This window comes from Oncorhynchus gorbuscha, linkage group LG16 (assembly GCF_021184085.1).
Source record: "Oncorhynchus gorbuscha isolate QuinsamMale2020 ecotype Even-year linkage group LG16, OgorEven_v1.0, whole genome shotgun sequence".
NCBI lineage: Eukaryota > Metazoa > Chordata > Actinopteri > Salmoniformes > Salmonidae > Oncorhynchus > Oncorhynchus gorbuscha.
Genome location: NC_060188.1, coordinates 11,588,894 through 11,609,179, shown reverse-complemented (window position 1 = coordinate 11,609,179; position 20,286 = coordinate 11,588,894). Strand labels below are relative to the sequence as shown.

Genomic DNA, 20,286 nt, shown 5'->3' with positions numbered 1-20,286 from the left:
TCTCATAGCCTTCTTCTCAGTGGATTTGTAGCATCAACCCTGTCATAAGTTGTTAATGTACAGTATGTTGCAGAGCAGTGGTTGAGGTTCATGATTTAGCAGGTACCAGTCCCTGAGAAACAGACGCAGATTCAAAATGAACTGGAACTCAGTTTCACTGGTGCCCAATTGTTAGTCTTAATTGTTTCCTGCAACTTTGTACTTGAGGTTTCCCTCGACCTGGGATTTGCAGGTGGGGGTAGGGGAGACAGGAGGGGTTGGGGAAGGTTCAGTTCTTGAAAATCTAGATTGTAAAAATAAAGTAAAATTTTATTGGGCACATACACATGCTTAGCAGATGTTATTGCAAGTGTAGCGAAATGCGTGTGCTTCTAGTTCTGACAGTGCAGCAATATCTAACAAGTCATCTAACAATTCCACAACAGCTACCTAATACACACAAATCTAAGTAAAGGAATGGAATAAGAATATATAAATATACGGTTGAGCAATGACAGAGCGACATAGACAAGATGCAATACATTGTATAAAATACAGTATATACAGTTGAAGTCAGAGGTTTACATACACCTTAGCCAAATACATTTAAACTCAGTTTTTCCTCATTCCTGACATTTAATCCGAGTAACAATTCCCAGTCTTAGGTCAGTTAGGATCACCATTTTATAAAAAAAATGTGAAATGTCAGAATAATAGATGAGATCATTATTTATTTCGGCTTTTATTTCTTTCATCACATTCCCAGTGGGTCAGAAGTTTACATAGACTCAAATAGTATTTGGAAACATTGCCTTTAAATTATTTAACTTGGGTCAAACGTTTCGGGTAGCCTTCCACAAGTTTCCCACAATAAGGGGTGAATTATGGCCCATTCCTCCTGACAGAACTGGTGTAACTGAGTCAGGTTTGTAGGCCTCCTTGCTCGCACACACTTTTTCAGTTTTGCCCACAAATATTCTTTGGGATTGAGGTCAGGGCTTTGTGATGGCCACTCCAAAACCTTGACTTTGTTGTCCTTAAGCGATTTTGCCACAACTTTGGAAGTACGCTTGGGGTCATTGTCCAATTGGAAGACCCATTTGCGACCAAGCTTTAACTTCATGACTGATGTCTTGAGATGTTGCTTCAATATATCCACATAATTCTCCTCCCTCGTGATGCCATCTATTTTGTGAAGTGCACCAGTCCCTCCTGCAGCAAAGCACCCCCACAACATGATGCTTCCACCCCTGTGCTTCCCTATTGGGATGGTGTTCTTCGGCTTGCAAGCCTCCCCCTTTTTCCTCCAAACATAACGATGTTCATTGTGGCCAAACAGTTCTATTTTTGTTTCATCAGACCAGAGGACATTTCTCCAAAAAGTACGATCTTTGTCCCCCCTGTGCAGTTGCAAACCGTAGTCTGGCTTTTTTATGGGAGTTTTGGAGCAGTGCCTTCTTCCTTGCTGAGCGTCCTTTCAAGGTTATGTCCATATAGGACTTGTTTGACTGTGGATATAGATACTTTTGGACCTGTTTCCTCCAGCATCTTCACAAGGTCCTTTGCTTTTGTTCTGGGATTTATTTGCACTTTTCGCACCAAAGTACGTTCATCTCTAGGAGACAGAACGCGTCTCCTTCCTGAGCGGTATGACGGCTGCGTGGTCCAATGGTGTTTATACTTGGGTACTATTGTTTGTACAGATGAACGTGGTACCTTCAGGCGTTTGGAAATTGCTCCCAAGGATGAACCAATCTTTGAAAAATTACTTGTGTCATGCACAAAGTAGATGTCCTAACTGACTTGGCAAAACTATAGTTTGTTCACAAGAAATTTGTGGAGTGGTTGAAAAACGAGTTTTAATGACTCCAACCTAAGTGTATGTCAACTTCTGACTTCAACTGTATGAGATGAGTAATGCAAGATATGTAAACATTATTGAAGTGGCATTATTAAAGTGACTTGTGATCCATTTATTAAAGTGGCCAATGATTTCAATGTATGTTTGTATGTAGGCAGCAGCCTCTCTATGTTAGTGATGGCTGTTTAACAGTCTTATGGCCTTAAGATAGAAGCTGTTTTTCAGTCTCTCTGTCTCAGCTTTGATGCACCTGTACTGACCTCGCCTTCTGGATGATAGTGGGGTGAACAGGCAGCGGCTCGAGTGGTTGTTGTCCTTGATTATCTTTTTGGCCTTCCTGTGACATCGGGTGGTGTAAGTGTCCTGGAGGGCAGGAGGTTTGGCTCCGGTGATGTGTTGTACAGACCGCACCACCCTCTGGAGAGCCCTGCTGTTGCGGGCAGTGCAGTTGTCATACCAGGCGGTGATACAGCCCAACAGGATGCTCTCAATTGTGCATCTGTAATAGTTTGTGAAGGTTTTAGGTGACAAGCCAAATTTCTTCAGCCTCCTGAGGTTGAAGAGGTGCTGTCGCGCCTTCTTCACCACACTGTCTGTGTGGGGGGACCATTTCAGTTTGTCTGTGATGTGTATGCTGAGGAACTTAAAACTTTCCACGTTCTCCACTGCTGTCCCTTCGATGTGGATAGGGGAGTGCTCCCTCTGCTGTTTCCTGAAGTCCACGATCATTTCCTTTGTTTTGTTGATGTTGAGTGAGAGGCTGTTATCCTGACACCACACTCCGAGTGCCCTCACTTCCTCCCTGTAGGCTGTCTCGTTGTTGGTAATCAAGCCTACTACTGTTGTGTCGTCTGCAAACTTGATGATTGAGTTGGAGGCGTGCATGGCTAGTCATGGGTGAACAGGGAGTACTGGAGGAGGCTGAGAACGCTCAAGCCTAATGATGAGCTTGGAGGGTACTATGGTGTTGAATGCTGAGCTATAGTCAATGAACAGCATTCTTACACAGTTATTCCCCTTGTCCAGATGGGATAGGGCAGTCTGCAGTGTGATGGCGATTGCATCATCTGTGGACCTATTGGGGTGGTAAGCAAATTGCAGTGGGTCATGGGAAACAGGTAAGGTGGAGGTGTTATGATCCTTGACTAGTCTCTCAAAACACTTCATTATGACAGAAGTGAGTGCTGCTGGGCGATAGTCATTTAGTTCAGTTACCTTTACATTCTTGGGTAAGCCAAGCGGTCTCTGTTTCAGGCCAGGTACAAACCAATCACAGCTGATTCATCGGATAATAATAATTCATTTTAGGAACTGGGCCTGACCACAAGCCTTATCCTGTTCCCCCAATAGAGTCCTTCTGAATCCTTCTGGGTCCCATGGCATATTTTGAAAGCTTCACTATTGTTTGTTACTATATCGATCTAAATATATTTTTAGTAGATAAACATTATGACAGTTGTGTCCAGCAGCTTTTTAATAACAGCTTGTTTTTATTCATATGAAATCAGAAAGCATATGGCCCTATGCATATCAAGATGCACTCTTTATGAGGTATAGAGGTTCAGCCCTCCCCCTGATCTACAGTGTACCACCTCAGACAGACATTGACCCCTTGGGGGGTCATGACATTGGAGCGTGGAGAGGGGAAGGGAAGGATGGCTGATTTATTTTTCACAAAGTCTAAATCATCCCCCCCTCTCCCTCCCTCTCCATGCCTGCTTTTTTCCCTACCTCCTTTCCCATCCTCTCTCTCCACCTGGAAAAATAGCAGGCGGTGAAAAGTGATCCTGTATGTGTGTGTGTGAGGGGGGGGGGGGCTGGGCTGTCCTACTAATGGAGATGAATGTGGGCTCAAGACTGTCTCCTGGGCCAAACGGCCACTGCACCGCCATCACGCTGAGAGATCCATTTCTCTCCAGCTTCCGTCCAAGCTGCAAATCTTTTTTAATGAGTGGGGAGGGCTGAGACTCACAACTGGAGCTGTAAGATTGGGGGGGGGGGTAGAGAGAAGAAGACTAGTGACTGGAGGACTATCCTATGCTGCGTCACCAGAACACACTAACATCTGCTTTACAGGGATGGAGTATTTTCAACCTAACTTCAGTTTCCCCTGAACATCGGAAGTGGGAACTTCACTCAGATGTCTTTCTATGCCTGCTGTGTTAGGCTATTGGAGGCTAAAGGAGGATGGATGGTACAGCAAGAGGGCGAGAAAGAGAGGGAGGAGTGGATAAAAGGGGGATTGATATTCATGAGGGAATAATGCAGTGAGATGCAGAGAGAGACTGACAGAGATAAAAGAGATCATGATTGCAAACAAGTCACCTCTGGCTCACAGTGGGAGGAAGTCTTGAAAACATCAAATCTGCTCATCACCACTCTTTCCCTTCCTCCTCCCTTGTACACTCTTAGAAAAAAATGTGCTATCTGGAACCTGAAAGGGTTCTCCGGCTGTCGCCATAGGAGACTCTTTCCACAGAGGGTTCCATATGGAACCCAAAAGGGTTCTCCTTTGGGGACAGCCGGAGAACCCTTTTGAACCCTTTTTTTCCTAAGAGTGGAGTTTACATCTGTTGTTTGAGAGCCATGGTTCATATTACAACATATTAAAACATCCCATATCCTCTCTGTTTACCACTTTGTACTCACTCTCCTTTCTCTCCAGGTCAGGCAATGCTGGGATGGCAGTCACAACCCTCTCTCCCATTGGCCAGTAAGGTGGGCGGTGGGGAGATGCACTCTGAACACACCAGGTGGGACCCTCCTCACTCTCTCCAAGCAGTCTGGGGATCGCTGCATAATGCATGCTCCCAGAATGGTACTTCTAGTTTGAGTAGGGAAAAACACACCAGGCCAGGGAAGAGACTGGATGCCGAGGCTATGTGAACAAGTGCATTTATGCCCCAAGAGCCTCACTTTGTGGCTGTGGGATTTCTTTACTCTAAAATAACCCAGTGTTGCTATTAACAATGGTGGATATTGGATGTAGAGAGTTCAACTAGAGGTTGACAAAAAAACAGTATTGAGCGGAAAGTACAATTGTCTGGCTGGTTTTTGGTCTAAGTTTCAGCAATTCTACAATGTCTGAGTATCAATATTTTTTACAGAACTGCCTATCTGGTGTATGTGACAATAAAACATCTATTTTTTCATCAATCTGTCAACGTTGTAACCTTGTTCAGAGGGTCCAAAAAATAATATATTGGCAAAAACATTTTTTTAATGTCTTCCCATTTCCAGATTTCAACAGAAATTGCCCAATAAAAACACTTTACTTTGAGGTTCTTACATGTTGGCTTTAAAGGTAGATAGAGATTGACCTTGACTGCACCAGGCTTTGCAAAGTGTTTACTTACCCAGCCAGAAATCTATTAGCCGCTGTATGTGTCTGTGTGACTCATCTCTCTGGCTCTTGGGCAAATTCTGAAAGGGTTTAGAAATGTAGCCTTCCAGCTTTATGGTATTCTCAGCTAACACAATGTCTGGTCTGCCTGAACCAACTTCCTGTTTTTCATTAACTGGAGATTGAAAGTAATTTAGGACATGCTCTGTTTCTGCATCTCTCTCTCGCTCTCTCTCTCTCTCTCTCTCTCTCTCTCTCTCTCTCCCTATTCCTCCCCCTTTCTCTCTCACTCTCTTTCTCTCTCCCTCTCACACACCTCAGCATGTTGCAAGATGGAGAGCAATTGTGAATAGCACCTGAAGTGTTTCCTAACCATGTGACCTGAAGAGGAAAAACTCCATGCCCTTATTTATGAACAGTAGCTACCCAATGTGAAGACCTAGAGTATTTCCCTTCCAGTTGTGAATCAGCCCAGTTCTACTGTAGATGTTCTGCTTCTGCTGTAGAGAGATGAGTCATCAGCCAGTTGGCTGAGGCTGAGGCTGCAGCACCTGCAGACAGTCACCACATCACAGCACAGTCAGACAGTTTTTCATCCTTAGCTTACCCACCACCTAAGAGGGTCACGGCTCTCAGTCTTTGTTGCTGTCAATCCTTTTTACATTGACTCGAACAAGTCTCATGAGCAAACACAAAAAAAGAGTGGCCAATTGGATGGCATGATATGTTTCATGATATATAATACGTTACTTTTTTGGCATGACACATGTGCTGTCATCTGGACCCTGATATGTCTTTATACAAGCCTCATAAGATAAATAAAATAATCATCTAGGAAATTATCAACAATAACTGATTTAAAATGACTGGTATCTTGCATAATAATGGAGTGAAATATTTAATGTAGTGAAATAGATACAGTAACCTATGCAGGAGACCAACCCCCCCACAATTGCTTGTCAGAGGGCTCCCCCTTGTGGAAACATCATGAAGTTAATATACTGCCTCGCCATTAGCATTAACTCCATCAATAAATCAATACTGTTAATTAGTTGCTACCTGAACAATGATGTTAGGGCATATTTAGATAAAACAAACCAATCTATAACTTATCATTTATGTTATTGTTGAACATCTCTCCTCTAGCAACTTTCCTCCACTTCTGCCTCCCCTGCATCAGAGGGAACAGCAGGCTTCTGTGTTGCTTTACTTTTGTCACTGAGTTCCTGTATGATGTCACAGCTGCGATCCAGACTCTGTCTGAGGTCCAGCAAGTCTCTCTGCATGCCTTCCAGGAGGTCCAGCTTAGACAGCTTCTTGTCAATGGATGACAGCACCTCCTGGTCACCATTATTTACAAGATCCTCCCCAACATCATTCAGCTCTGGGCTGTTGCTGGTGAGACAGTCCTCCTCCTCTACTATGAAAGACCCCATGGTTTTCTTCCACACCATTTCAAAATAGGAGCCAATGAAGGATTCAAGCTCCTCCAAATTACTGTTCCCCCATTGGTCAATCAAGGCCTGCAGGCCTCCTGTTCTGGCAATCTCCTTGAGGGTCATGTCCCTCAGCCTGGGGTGTCCAAGGGACTGTATATCCACAATGTCTTTCTTCACCAGCATTGTTTCTGGTTATTTGGGTTGCTGGACCAGGAGGAGAGCTTGGTGTCCTGGAGAGAACAGGGTGACCGGTTTTCTACCATTCTGTCCATTCCATCTCAGATGATGGCTCTGAGTAGGTCCAGCGTGGAGACAGTCTGGGAGGTTCACCACTAGTGTCTGCCTGCCCCCCCATGTTCCACATCAGCCCCTCCTGATTCCCCTGAAGCACACTGGCCATGATGGACAGAAACCCCTCCACATCCAGGATGGAGTGATTTGCTTCAGTCCACCATCCTCCACTGGCCTCTGGTAGTGCCAACTCCTGTACACCAAAGTCTGGGGCTCTTGAGTCATCTGGGCTTAGAAGGTCCTCTGAACTTGCCACCTCACACGCTGCAACACAAGAGAGCTCTGTCAGAATAAAAAGTAAATACATCATGAAATGATGCACTGTAAGTTCTATCTAATGTGCATCAGTCTTGCTTACCATCATGAAAGGGAGCATCTGTGTGGTTTGCTACAAGGACCTCTCTGGCCTCTCCCATCACTCCATCCATCTCTGGCTCATGCATCACTGTGAGACTCTTCCCAACCTATTCTCTTCTCTGTAGAACCTCCAACCTCTCCTCCACCAGCATCTCCTCTATCTTCTGTAGCAGCTCAGTGACCTGTGCACCAGTCCCTTGGTTCTTACTGTCCAACACATGATATCTGTTCACACACCTCTCGACAAGCCTCTGGAGGGGCTCTCCCTCACTCTCAATGCGCTGCTCGATGGTCGTGACCCCCAGCCAGTCCCCAAAGGGGAATAGGACCATGGTTCTATTCCATACTTTCTCTCCGAGCACCTCCGGGTGTTTTTCTGCTGTTCTCCAGACAGCGTGGCTGAAGGAGGAGCTCACATTCACAACCACAAGGACCACAGTTACCCCAGAGGCTGAGGGAGACGTCAGGGAGCCAGGACCCACTGACAGCCAGTCTGGTGGGTCCAAAACAGTCACAGTCTTACCCCTGACCTTTCCTTGTCCTTCCACACAGTCAGTAGCATGGCACCCTACTTTAAAGTGCTCTCTGCCCAGGATGGTGTTTCCAGCAGAGCTCCTGCCTGTGTTGCGGCCACTCAGCAGCATTATTCTCAGCTCTGAGGGACAGTAGAGCTCCCCTGTCACAAACAAATAAGAATACTGTCATGTATAACATGTCTGCTGTGGACATAAAATGTATGAGTACAAAGTGTTTCATTCACATTGTTAGATTTAAAGCACTATGAACAATTGCAAAATGTTCATCCTAAACATTTCACACCAATATGAATAGAATCAGACACCTAAAGTGCATTTTGAGAGAGATTGATTCAACTCACCTAATAGAGATCTGGCAGTCTCTCTTTGTTTCTGCCTCCTCGTCAGTCTCTCTTTGTTTCTGCCTCCTCGTCAGTCTCTCTTTGTTTCTGCCTCCTCGTCAGTCTCTCTTTGTTTCTGCCTCCTCGTCAGTCTCTCTTTGTTTCTGCCTCCTCGTCAGTCTCTCCCCTGCTCTTTTCTGTTCTTCCCTCCTCTTCTCCTCCAACTCCTGCAGAATCCCACCCTCAGTCTTACAGTAACAACTGCTGTTGCATGACATCAGTTCCTCAATCTTTCTCATCAGTTCTGTAACCTGAAATCCTGAGTTGCTTCTATTGTTGAGGACATGATACCTGTTGCCACAGTTCTCCACAAGCCACTGGAGGGCCTCCCCCTCACTCTCAATGTGCTGCTCGATGGTTGTGTCTCCCAGCCAGTCCCCAAAGTTGAACAGGGTGATGATGTGAGCCCAGACTGCGTCTGTGATGAGCTCTAGGTGCTCCTGCACAGCTCTCCTGTAGGTCTCTGTGAAGGACCGGTCCACACGCACCATCAGCAGGAGGGCATGTGGACCAGGGGAGCAAAGAGATACACTACACACTATCTCCTGTCTGTCAACAACAGGACTATCCTGAGAGAAGTAATTCATCCACCACAGTGACTTGTCTCCCGGCAACATCCCCTGCTCCCACCATGCACTGCGCTGTTCTCCTTCTGACCTCAAAGCTTCCTCCTTGACCCAGGATGGTGTTTCCTGCTGAACTCTTCCCTGAGCCCCGAGCTCTAAGCAGTACGACTCTGATTACGGAGAGATGACATGACTCCCCTGAAGGAAACAATGCAACATCATAATAGATAGTGCTTTACGCTGTCATTTTTAACAAGGAGCACATGTGCGCCTAAGTTGGAAAATGTAGGAGCACACAATGAAATGAAGCAGCACAATGAGAAATATTTATTTTTTATTTATTTTTTATTTAACCAGGTAGGCCAGTTGAGAACAAGTTCTCATTTACAACTGCGGCCTGGTCAAGATAAAGCAAAGCAGTGCGACACAAACAACATGGAATAAACAAAAGTACAGTCAATAACACAATAGAAAAAGTCTATATACAGTGTGTGCAAATGTAGTAAGGAGGTAAGACAATAAATAGGCCATAGTAGCGAAGTAATTACAATTTAGAAAATTAACAAGGGAGTGATAGATGTGCAGATGATGATGTGCAAGTAGAAATACTGGTGCGCAAAAGAGCAAAAAAAGTAAATAAAAACAATATGGGGATGAGGCAGGTAGGTTGGATGGGCTATTTACAGATGGGCTGTGTGCACCTGCAGCCAATGGTTAGCTGCTCAGATAGCTGATGCTTAAAGTTAGTGAGGGAGATATAAGTATCCAACTTCAGCGATTATTGCAATTCGTTCCAGTCATTGGCAGCAGAGAACTGGAAGGAAAGGTGGCCAAAATTGGTGTTGGCTTTGGGGATGACCAGTGAGATATACCTGCTGGAGCGCGTGCTACGGGTGGGTATTGTTATGGTGACCAGTGAGCTGAGATAAGGCGGAGCTTTACCTAGTATAGACTTATAGATGACCTGGAGCAAGTGGGTCTGGCGACGAATATGTAGCAAGGGCCAGTCAACGAGAGCATACATGTACATGAAGTCGAGGATCGGTAGGATAGTCAATTTTACGAGGGTATGTTTGGAAGGAGGCTTGGTTGCGAAATAGGAAGCCGATTCTAGATCTATTTGGATTGGAGATGTATAATATGAATCTGGAAGGAGAGTTTACAGTCTAGCCAGACACCTAGGTATTTGTAGTTGTCCACATTTAAGGTAATAAAGCTAGAATCCTTAATTTTTGAATTCCAAGTCTCACAGCAAAATATTTTGGCACATATGTGAGTAATATGGTCGCACTGTAAAGCCCAAATAGAACAGAAATATTCTAAAATCTACTGTTGGCAATATGGCAAAGCATTGTGTCCTAAGGTCCATCTTAGTGATAACTTACCATTGAGCAGAGATCTCTGTTTCTGCATCTTCATCAATCTCTGCTGAGCCCTTTGCTCCACTATCCTCTTCTTTTCATCCACCTCTTGTAAAAGCAGTCCCTCCATTTTAAAACAGCTGTGAATATTTTCTGTCACCAGTCTCTGCATCTTCCTGAACAGGTCTGTGACCTGATTTCCACCTGATCCACTCTTCATGTTGAGGCAGTGATACCTATGACTGCATTTCTCCACCAGCCACAGGGGGGCCGTGCCTCCTCTCTTGACTTGCTGCTCCATGTGCAGGTGTCCAGGCCAGTCACTGCAGGTGAAGACGACCATACAGTGACTCCACACTCTCTCACTGAGGAGGGCCAGGTGCTCCTCTACAGCCCTGCGACGCTTCTCACAGAACACTGAGTGTGCCTCAATGACGATAAGGAAAATATGGGGTCCCAGGGTGGACAGAGAGACACTGCGCACTCCCTTTTCACCACTCTCCCTTTTCACCAGCTGAGGCGTGTCCTGCACCCTGAACTCACACCACCAGCCAGGTGTGTCCACCACATTAACCCACCCACCTGCCACCTCTCCCACCCTCCTAGAGCACGTGGTCCGCTCCTTGATGACAAACTCCTCCCTGTCCAGCAGCACATTGCCTACTTCGCTCTTCCCAGAGTTTCTGCCACCAAGAAGGACAACTTTCAGGTCTGAGAGACACACAAACAAGAAACGTGAGAGTTACTGTTCATGCTTGTGCACATTTTGTGTTATACTGCCTGACATTAGGCTTCCATTTTAAAGGGACTGTCATTCCCACAATTATTATTGAATACATTGTAAAAAACACCCACTTACAGTCACAAGTACATACACAAACACACACACTTATAGTCACAAGTACATACACAAACACACACGCAGTCACAAGTACACACACAAACACACACGCGTACAGTCACAGGTACACACACACTTATAGTCACAAGTACATACACAAACACACACACACACGTAGTCACAAGTTCACACACAAACACAAACATGTACAGTCACAAGTACATACATAAACACACACACACTTATAGTCACAAGTACAGTGCATACACAAACAGACACAGATAACATGCAGCTGTGTGTGTATTACGCCACTATGAAACTACTGATAACGTGGTGTATTGACAACTTGATCAGATGTCTGTCACATGTTGCACACAGTATGTACCTGCCACACACAGTATGTACCTGCCACACACAGTATGTACCTGCTACACACAGTATGTACCTGCCACACACAGTATGTACCTGCCACACACAGTATGTACCTGCCACACACAGTATTTACCTGCTACACACAGTATGTACCTGCTACACACAGTATGTACCTGCCACACATAGTATACATACAGTACATGGGGATATCATAAAAACATGAATAGTTGCTATAAGTAATGGTAATGTTGTCTAGAAATATCAGTACACGCACCACATTGATAGAAGAGGGCAGTTAATCATCTTAACTTACATTAAACTGGCCAGGTTAGGGTTAGAGTAATACTTTTACACTGATTGATGCTAAAGTTATTAAAAACAACTTCACAATCCATGTGTAAATTGTCCTTTATATACAGTACAACCTTTTTCTAATGTTGATATGTAGACAATTGAGATGAAAAAACTTACCACATGTTGATGAATCTTTGGTTGCCATTTCTCTTCATCTTAAGCTTTATCTGTGCTGAGTTTCTCTCCAAAATTGTTACAATCCAACTCATTTTAGTCATCATGTCAATACCCAATAACAGTCCTTTTACTTCTAGCTTACAACAAGTTCCTGAAAGACTGGGGTGTAGCTTTTACTCTGAAGGGAGTGGACACTTGCCTTGATGACTTGTGATGTCTTTATGAGTCTGAAGTTGCGCAGTAATAAGCCGTAATAATGGTGTGTTTACAACCAAATGGGAAGATGGTAATTACGAGTTGTGAAGTTGTAAATATGAATTGAATGCATGAGAATAAACTGAGAATAAAAATGGGTTTAGTAGAAAGCAGATTATTCAGTAGACATTCCTATCGGTCCTAGACTATGGTGACATCATCTATATAAATGCAGCTGCCACTTCATTAAAGCTGTTAGTTGCAGTTTATAATAGCGCACTGCGATTTATTATGGGCGACAATTTTAGTACTCATCACTGCCTTCTCTACTAGAATGTTGGTTGGCCCTCTTTGATGTCACATAGGTTGATATATTGCTATGTTTTAATTTATAAAGCTCTTTTACAAAAATACCCACTGTACTTAACATCATTACTAAACTTTAGACATATGAGCTACCACACCCAGTTTCAGGGATGGCTAACTCTAGAAATTCCTTTGGTCTCTACTGAGTTTTCTTGCACCTTAATTGTGGAACAATTGGCCTCTAGGCCAATTCAGAAAGCTGACAGAGGACCTTATTACAGATTAATGTGTTTGTTTTTATGACTCTGTTTTTCTTTCTGCTTGCATTTTGTATTTTGATGTGTGTATTTTCTGTAATTTATGTAATTCAGGGCTAATCTGTAAAATAAACCTTGGTCTCAGTATGACTCACTGATAAAATAAAGGTTAAATAAAAAAATCTACTCTGAAAATGCTGGTATCAAGGAAATTTCCTTAGTAGGTGATGTCAGAGTTCAGCATGTGGGAGAAGTTGGAGCTCAGGGATGACAGACGAGCTTCCCAATAGTAATTACCAGTTGGAGTGCCATTCAACTGGATTTTTACCAGTCGTATATGTGGTAAATACTACTTCCCCACTTGGTTATGAATGCAGCATAAGTAAGGAGCCAGCCATTTATTGCAGTTAAAGAGACATCAACAAGCCACTCCTCTGAGTCAGCATACCTTGCGAAAGTAAAACATAAGGAAGAAAAATACCCAACTTTATGACATGACTCATCTGTCTAAGTTTGTCATCTGCCCAGCCCACCTTTGTCATTGATGCAGTACATCTGTACAGTTATTATCTTATGTTGACTTGCCCATTACTGAGAGTCAAGTATCTACATCATGTTGTGAAGCATGTCTTAATTGATTGGTGCAGTCTGATTCCGGTAGGTAAAAACTGCAATCTTGCATAACAAACATTAATATTGACGGCATTCCTAGAAAAAAAATGGCAAACTACGCAATGGACAGACAATTGTCCATTGTTTTCAAATACTGCTACTGCAATTGATTTTTTCTACAAAGTTGGATTGTTCATTGCAGTATCACCAATAACGACCCAAACCTCACCTATATGTCTATAGTATTTGCCATTCAAACAGATTATCAATAATCTCAAAGAAGGGAAGAAGAAAGTGAAAGGATGGATGCATTTCAAAAGTATTGGAACAGGTCCCTGCTAGTATTTTCTTCCTGCTTTTTCTCGCTCCTCCCACCTCTGGTTACACCAATCAACAGCATTTCTCTGTTCATACGCTTTAGCTTATGTCGCCTTTTTAGCATCTGTGTTACACAATCGTGTCTTTAGGTCAAACCTGAATCAGATTATCGAGAAGAAGGAACTAGCAAACTAGCTAGTTTCTTCAACAGCCATGGGTGTGCAAGTCAAAGTCGAATACTGGTATGTTTATTTTCCATTTATTGGATTATTCCCATTTTTTTTAAAGCAGCTCCAATGCGTTTTAGGTAGCTACTAGCTCGAACTAGCCACCTTCATAGCGCAGAGTACCCACTCTTTTATTATGAAACGGGCTATGTTTTATGCTAGCTAACGTTAGTTGATGAATGTTTACCTTAGACATTGCTTGGACATTTTCCCCCAACTACTTTAGGGTTAATTATTCATCACCAAGCCGTGTTTTTGTTTTGTCGTTGTCTTTAGCGGTGGATGAGGGTACGGGCCCCGCTATCAGGAGCTCGCGCGGGTTGTCACCGCGGAATTCACTGAAGCGGAAGTGTCGGGCTTCGTAGGAAGGCAAGGTAAGTTGGTCCTTTCCACAGCCTACTACAGACAATACAGGTACGTACAGTGTTGGTAAGTACACTAATAATGTGAAGCATTCTGACATCGTTACATCTTCTTTCTTCTGTGTGGCTATATACTCACTGCACAGTTTATTAGAGAGGTGTGTGTCACCCTCATGCCAGGTTAGTGCAAAGGGTGAGTAAGTAATGACAGTGGCAGTGATGGGAGCTCACTGCCACACGGACCCCCCTTTGCCTCCAGAACGTCCTGAATTATTTGGGGGAATGGATTCTTCAAGTCGGACACATTCCAAAGGGATGTTGGTCTACACTGATGCGATGGCATCATGCAGTTGCTGCAGATTGGATCGTGGTACACCACCTCAATCAGCCTGTACCATTGACACCAGGCAGGATGGGTCCATGGACTCATGCTGCTTACGCCAAATCCTGTCTCTGCCATCAGTATAAAGCAACTGGAACCGGGATTCGTCGGACCAGGTCACGTTTTTTCCACTTCTTAATTGTCCAGTGTTGGCGGTCGCGTGCCCCCTGGAGACGTTTCTTGTGTTTAGCTGATAAGAGTGGAACCCGGTGTGGATGTCTGCTGCAACAGCCCATCCGTGACAAGGATCGGTGCGTTCTAAAATGCCATTCTACACACCACTGTTGTACTGGGACGTTATTTGTCTGTTTGTGGCCCGCCTGTTAGCTTTCACGATTCTTGATATTTTCCTTTGACTTCTCATGAATGAGCTGTTTTTGCCCACAGGACTGCTGCTGACTGGATTGTTTTGGTTTGTGGCAACATTCTGGAGAACCTAGACACTGTTGTCGTTGAAAAGCCCAGGAGGCCGTTTCAGAGATTCTCGATCCGATGTGCTTGGCACCAACGATCATACCGCACTCAGTCACTTGGCTCACTTGTCTTGCCCATTTTTATAACATTCAATCACACAGCAACTGAATGCCTGTGCCGGTCTGCCTGCTTTATATAGCTAGCCACGGCCACATGACTCACTGTCTGTAGGAGTGAACCATTTTCTTGAACAGGGTGGTGAGTGTATGTTTCTACTATATTCTAGGACTACATTGTTTTCCTTGATTTGATGCTTTTGTTTCTGCAGGCAGTTTTGAGATTGAGATCAACGGGCAAGTAGTTTTCTCCAAGCTCGAAACAAGCGGCTTCCCATATGAAGACGACGTAAGTTGTTAACTTATTACAAGGCTGTTGTTTGAATGTCTGACAAACTGTGTGTCAACTGCCAATGACTACCCCCAATAACACAATATGTCTTGTCCCCCTGCAGATCTTGGATGCTATACAGAAAGCCCATGATGGCAAGCCAGTGGAGAAGATCACCAAGAGCCGCCCGCCTTGTGTCATCCTGTAGATCTCCTCTCCCTCTATTCTCCAACCCTGCCCTCTCCTGACAGCAGCATGCTGAAGACAGTGTGCATCCATCACTGCCACTGTCATTACTCACTCAGCCTTTGCACTAACCGGGCATGAGGGTGACACACAACTCTCTGTTGAAACTACACTAGCAGAGTTGGACTAAGACCACTGTCTTTGATTTAGAGTACAACCTGTCGTAAGGTTGTGTTGTGCCTTCTCTCTCCCCTCTTTCTCTGCTCCCATTGAGGTGTTCCAGGACTTATATGATTACTGTAGCCCAAAGCTGAATGTTTATAGTATGATGACCCCAGTCCTGGCAGCTCCCATGTTATGGGATCAGAGAAATGGAGGAGACCGTAAGATCGAGGGGCAGATGGGTTGGGGGTGGCACCCTATCTTATTCCGAAAGCCTCATTGCCTGGCAGACAGTTACTGCCTGATTGTTCTAATTCCTCTCAAATAATACAGCACCATCATTGGCCAGACATAAACAAAGTTTTGATGAACGTAAAAGATAAATGTTATTGAGTACCAAAAGCAAGAAGGGAAGGAGCTCAATTATTTTCAGCCCTCTGAAAATAATTATATCACCTTGCTCTAAGCATCATAAGCCCTGTTTCACAACTTGTATCCTGTACCCTACTATGATGATGAACGTGCTGCTTGAACCTGTCAATGCAATGTTTGTCAATGTATTTAATAAGATGTGTTCTAAAGTGGAGACACTTAAATCAAGGTTGAAGCTTAGACTTTTAATGTTTTTGTTTTGTTCAGTTCTGTCACTACAACTTTTATGTATCTTTAAAACTAGTGTATCAATGTCAGAACTTGGATGTAATCAGGGTTTTTTTCTTCAGTTTTGTCCATCTATAGCTAATCTGCCTGGAGCATTCCAGGCAGTGTCTTTAACAGTGAACTATATCTCTGTTTTGAACTGTTCTCTTTAGCCGAAACATGAGAAACACCGTAGTAGCCAAACCTCTTGTGAATTTGCAATTGTATACTGTCACTGAATCATAGATAATGCATTTTCATTGACTCAGTGGCTTTTATATATGATCAGCTGAACTATTAGTAGAGCTGACCTTGCAAGTAGATAAATCCTAAGTCGTTTTGAAAGCCATCTCTTACCGGTCTGTCTATCACTAACGACACCTCATCAGCCCCTGTTTATGTGCACAGTTTATTGAATATCATCTCTGAATACTGTTTTTTTCTGTTGCCCAGGGCTGTCAAGTATGATACCCATTAGGAGAACTTCTATCATAAAATAAAGTTATGGATTATTTAACTCTATAAATATGTTAGTATTGTCTTAATGTGTCATGCTCAAAACTACTTAGCATGTTTTTTCTTCTCTTTGTTTCACTTCTGTAATAACTACTCGACTCCATTAGAATGGAGAACATGTCAGTTCTAAAGGGCTATGTAACACCATATTATTAGAGTATTGGCTCATTCACAGGTCTGAACTCTCCATACAGTACATCCCCATGGCAACATAGCACCTCAGGTGTGTTACTCAGGTCTCAGTAATTACTCTCTTGTTGATGCTCACATTCAGACATCGAATGCCACTGTCATGTGATCATTCTATAATGGGAACAGCTGTAGGCTACACCCACGCTGTGATGTCAACAGAGCCAGCCGTGACAACTGCAGTAGGAAGAGAAAAGCATTTGGAGCAAGAAGCATCTTGGTACGTTTCATACATTGCGCCTGCATTGATCAAACCCTGCTGACTGGCTAAAGTAAAGTGTGTCATAGTTTTTCTTCCTGTATTGAATGTGTTAAGCAGCTTTGTGGTCAATTTTAATTAATTCAATTCAGGCAGTAAACTGAAATTATAAATCCACATTGAATCGATGTTCAGGGCAATTGGAATTTCCATTTCAGTTTTCTTCCTGAATTAACTGGTGTTCCGCTCAAAATACCAGTGCCATCAAGCTAGCTATGTACTTCTGTTAACTGAAATGTTTCCAAGTCACTCTAGAATAGATCCTCTCAGATATGACATTTTGTGGAGGTGTTGTTCCTGCATGTTATGGTCTTGACACAACACACATGGAATCCATTACCCTGACCAGCTATATTATGGTCTCAATACACGTTTGAATGTTTTCCTAGAACGTATCCATTACTAAAGAACAGGATATAAACTTCAAATAGCTCAGGATGATGAGCCTTTGGTGTCTCGATTGTCAATGGTTTTTGTTTTTGCAATGTTTTATTGTTTTACATGAAAAACGGTTAACTATTGTGTAGTAACTTGCCCTTTTCAGTTGATCACTGACCCAACCCTACCTGGGACAGTAAAGATGTAATCCAATATACCCTCTTAGATTTACTCATAACTAAGGAGGCAGGTTACGATTGCTCCTATTGTATTTTCATATTGAGGTTTCTTACTCCTCCAACCTTTACATCAGCAAAGCACAATCAAGAAGAAAGGAGTGAGAAGAAGAATCTGGATCAAAAGCCATGGGTGTGGTGCAGATCAGAGTGGAGTACTGGTAGGTTTATGTTCATTTGTATTTGGGAGGGTGCGTTTGTTTAACAACGAAGCCGGAAACTGGAAGTCATAGAACATTTCCATTATGCAAACTATGGAAATATGGCAACTGCCATATCTTTTAACACTCAGGTTGAGTCTGTATGTTGTATGTTTTTATGCTGTTTTAATTATTCATCACAGTTTTGGTTTTCTATCACTGTTTCAGTGGCCAATGAGGGTATTGGCCCCGCTACAAGAAACTTCAGCAGGCTGTCGCTGTGGAGTTTCCTGGGGCGGAGGTGTCAGGCTTTGTAGGACGAAAAGGTCAGCTGGATAACCAATCAATCACATTTATTTTATAAAGCCCTTTTTACATCAGCAGATGTCACAAAGTGCTATACAGAAACCCAGCCTAAACCCCCAAAGAGCAAGCAATGCAGATGCAGAAGCACGGTGGCTACAGTGAAATGTATTGTTGTAATATTTACCTATTCTATTTTGGTAAAATACCAGTTTTCATACCTGTTTTGTGTATGTATCCATCAAGGTTAAACCTACATTTGTTTTGAGGAGAAGTGTGATGCTGTTGTTTCTGCAGGCAGCTTTGAGTTGGAGATCAACGGGAGCTGGTCTTCTCCAAGCTGGATACAGGTGGCTTCCCCATGGAACAGGATGTGAGTACTGGAAGCTTTCTCCTCTGAAGTTGCAGAACTGTCAACTTCAGCCAGTTTGTTTACATCACTGAAATTGACACAAATGTTTTGAAATTGACACAAATGGTCTCAACAATGTGTATGCCCCTTCAGGTCAGGGACGCTCTCCAGAACACCTATGATGGCAAGCAAGTGGAAAAGTGGACCAGAAATCGCCCACCTTGTGTCATCCTGTAGATCTCAATTCCCTCCATCCTCCAACAGTTATCACTCAGATCAATGCTGCTGTCTGTCACCACTCACACAGCAGAGACTCCTTTCTGTTCCTTCTCTCTCTCTGCTCCCATTGAGGTGTTCCAGGACTTATATGATTACTGTAGACCAAAGCTGAAAGGTTTATAGTATGATGACCCCAGTCCTGGCAGCGCCTATATTATGGGATCAGAGAAAGGAGGACATGGGAAGACTGATTGGGTGGAACTTCCTTATTCCAGATCTTCTATGCCTATCTGTTTACAGCACCATCATCAGATAAACGATCAATTTGAGTTGCTGAAGCCTGTCTCGCGTTGTGTTACTGTGTATTGATCTCCCATATTGCAACTGATGCTTTGCAATTAGCTTTAAGTAGAGCTGGTCAAGTGAGTAGATGAATCGCTAGCTATGGTAATATAGGCCACCACCCACTGGTCTGTCTGCTACACTAACGAGACATTTACATGCCATTTGAATTATCATCGCTGAATACTGTTATTGATTGCTGATGACAATGTTTGATACCCACTGGGAGGACTTCAATCTCAAAATAAAATAAAATTACATTGTTTGTTTTCTTCCTAATTGTTGTCATGTTCAAAGCCCAGGCTTTACTGGCAACACGGGAGGAAGGAGGAGACCGCAACCCATACAGACACTTGTTTTCACTGAGACACATTTGTACACTAGAGGGTGACACAGGCAAAATATTTTGCCTACAGTTTTATATTACTTGCCATACTCAACTCAGCGTTAAAAAGTCCTATTCTGTAAAGTGATATTTGCTGAATTAGTTTTCACATTTATCTGACTTCTACATTATGTTCTGTGTAGTGTACTGTCTGTTGAATTCCTTTTGCTTGGTTGATGGTTTTGCACTTTGGCCCTTTATGAGTTTCTGCTCCTTGGGTGGTAAGTGGCTGACACTGGCTAGGTGGGTCCAGGGTACAGGCTCTGGTAAGGAGTGATAATTCATGCAAGCCTGCTTGCTCTATGCCTGATAGAGCCTATCGTCTCAGTCTATGAGCTCCATAGTACTGTCACCGTCTGCCGCCCATTTTGTGCCAAACAATTCCCCCATCAGGACTTTATGAATTGAAGCATTCAAAATTAGCATTGTGTAATTCATATATGATTGGGTTGCCATGATAATTTTAGCAAGAGACCCTCCATACCAGTCAACAGTAATTTCTCAACTCTGTGAAGTATGAATTTTAATGGTGTTATTGGTTTGTCATATGATTTGTTAGAGGAGAGTCCCTCCTGCATCGGTTTCGATCAATTATGAAGCTGGTAAGTGACTGTATGTCACAAGAAGGATGCAACCAACAGCCTCTTTAGTTTGTCAATATTGTAGCTAATGGCCGGGAATACAGTGTTCCTTGCGGGGATTGAACAGAGGACACCATGACTC

At 43.4% G+C, this 20,286-nt stretch overlaps 2 protein-coding genes, 1 long non-coding RNA gene and 1 pseudogene across 5 annotated transcripts; 2 read left to right on the top strand and 2 right to left on the bottom strand.

The window, feature by feature from the left end:
* Nucleotides 1-5,903: 5,903 nt before the first annotated feature.
* Nucleotides 5,904-8,677, bottom strand: LOC124000410 (GTPase IMAP family member 8-like). 2 transcript variants are annotated; one of them, XM_046306752.1, is made up of 4 exons: nucleotides 8,295-8,677; nucleotides 8,148-8,182; nucleotides 7,272-7,946; nucleotides 5,904-7,177 (listed from the first exon to the last, which is right to left on the bottom strand). In XM_046306752.1, the coding sequence occupies exons 1-3, from the start codon at nucleotides 8,675-8,677 to the stop codon at nucleotides 7,378-7,380; spliced, it is 987 nt and encodes a 328-aa protein (XP_046162708.1). In that variant the 3' UTR covers nucleotides 5,904-7,177; nucleotides 7,272-7,377. The 2 variants fall into 2 exon arrangements, with proteins under 2 accessions (XP_046162708.1, XP_046162709.1); XM_046306753.1 differs by having other exon boundaries at nucleotides 8,148-8,185; nucleotides 8,298-8,677.
* Nucleotides 8,678-8,737: 60 nt separating this feature from the next.
* LOC124000411 (GTPase IMAP family member 8-like) lies at nucleotides 8,738-11,997 on the bottom strand. The gene is made up of 3 exons (XM_046306754.1): nucleotides 11,798-11,997; nucleotides 10,138-10,824; nucleotides 8,738-8,950 (listed from the first exon to the last, which is right to left on the bottom strand). Exons 1-3 carry the CDS (start codon nucleotides 11,823-11,825, stop codon nucleotides 8,751-8,753), a joined length of 915 nt encoding a protein of 304 aa, XP_046162710.1. The 5' UTR covers nucleotides 11,826-11,997; the 3' UTR covers nucleotides 8,738-8,750.
* A 1,568-nt stretch (nucleotides 11,998-13,565) lies between these two features.
* On the top strand, nucleotides 13,566-15,483 carry LOC123999486 (annotated as a pseudogene). Its single transcript, XR_006832460.1, has 4 exons — nucleotides 13,566-13,727; nucleotides 13,989-14,086; nucleotides 15,199-15,275; nucleotides 15,382-15,483. The product of XR_006832460.1 is annotated as a migration and invasion enhancer 1-like (transcript).
* Nucleotides 15,484-17,097: 1,614 nt separating this feature from the next.
* LOC123999488 lies at nucleotides 17,098-19,457 on the top strand. Its single transcript, XR_006832462.1, has 5 exons — nucleotides 17,098-17,169; nucleotides 17,900-17,983; nucleotides 18,191-18,288; nucleotides 18,563-18,638; nucleotides 18,771-19,457. It is a non-coding gene; the product is annotated as an uncharacterized LOC123999488 (long non-coding RNA).
* Nucleotides 19,458-20,286: the final 829 nt, after the last annotated feature.

Coding starts and splice junctions, on each gene's coding strand:
- LOC124000410 (XM_046306752.1), bottom strand. CDS start 8,677: ATGGTGCGTGTGGACCGGTCCTTCACAGAGACCTACAGGAGAGCTGTG. Junction 8,183..8,294: donor GGGGAGAGACTGACGAGGAG/GCAGAAACAAAG, acceptor ACTGACGAGGAG/GCAGAAACAAAGAGAGACTG. Junction 7,947..8,147: donor GACTGCCAGATCTCTATTAG/GTGAGTTGAATC, acceptor TGTTTGTGACAG/GGGAGCTCTACTGTCCCTCA.
- LOC124000411 (XM_046306754.1), bottom strand. CDS start 11,825: ATGGCAACCAAAGATTCATCAACATGTG. Junction 10,825..11,797: donor CAAAGATTCATCAACATGTG/GTAAGTTTTTTC, acceptor TGTGTCTCTCAG/ACCTGAAAGTTGTCCTTCTT. Junction 8,951..10,137: donor ACAGAGATCTCTGCTCAATG/GTAAGTTATCAC, acceptor TGTTTCCTTCAG/GGGAGTCATGTCATCTCTCC.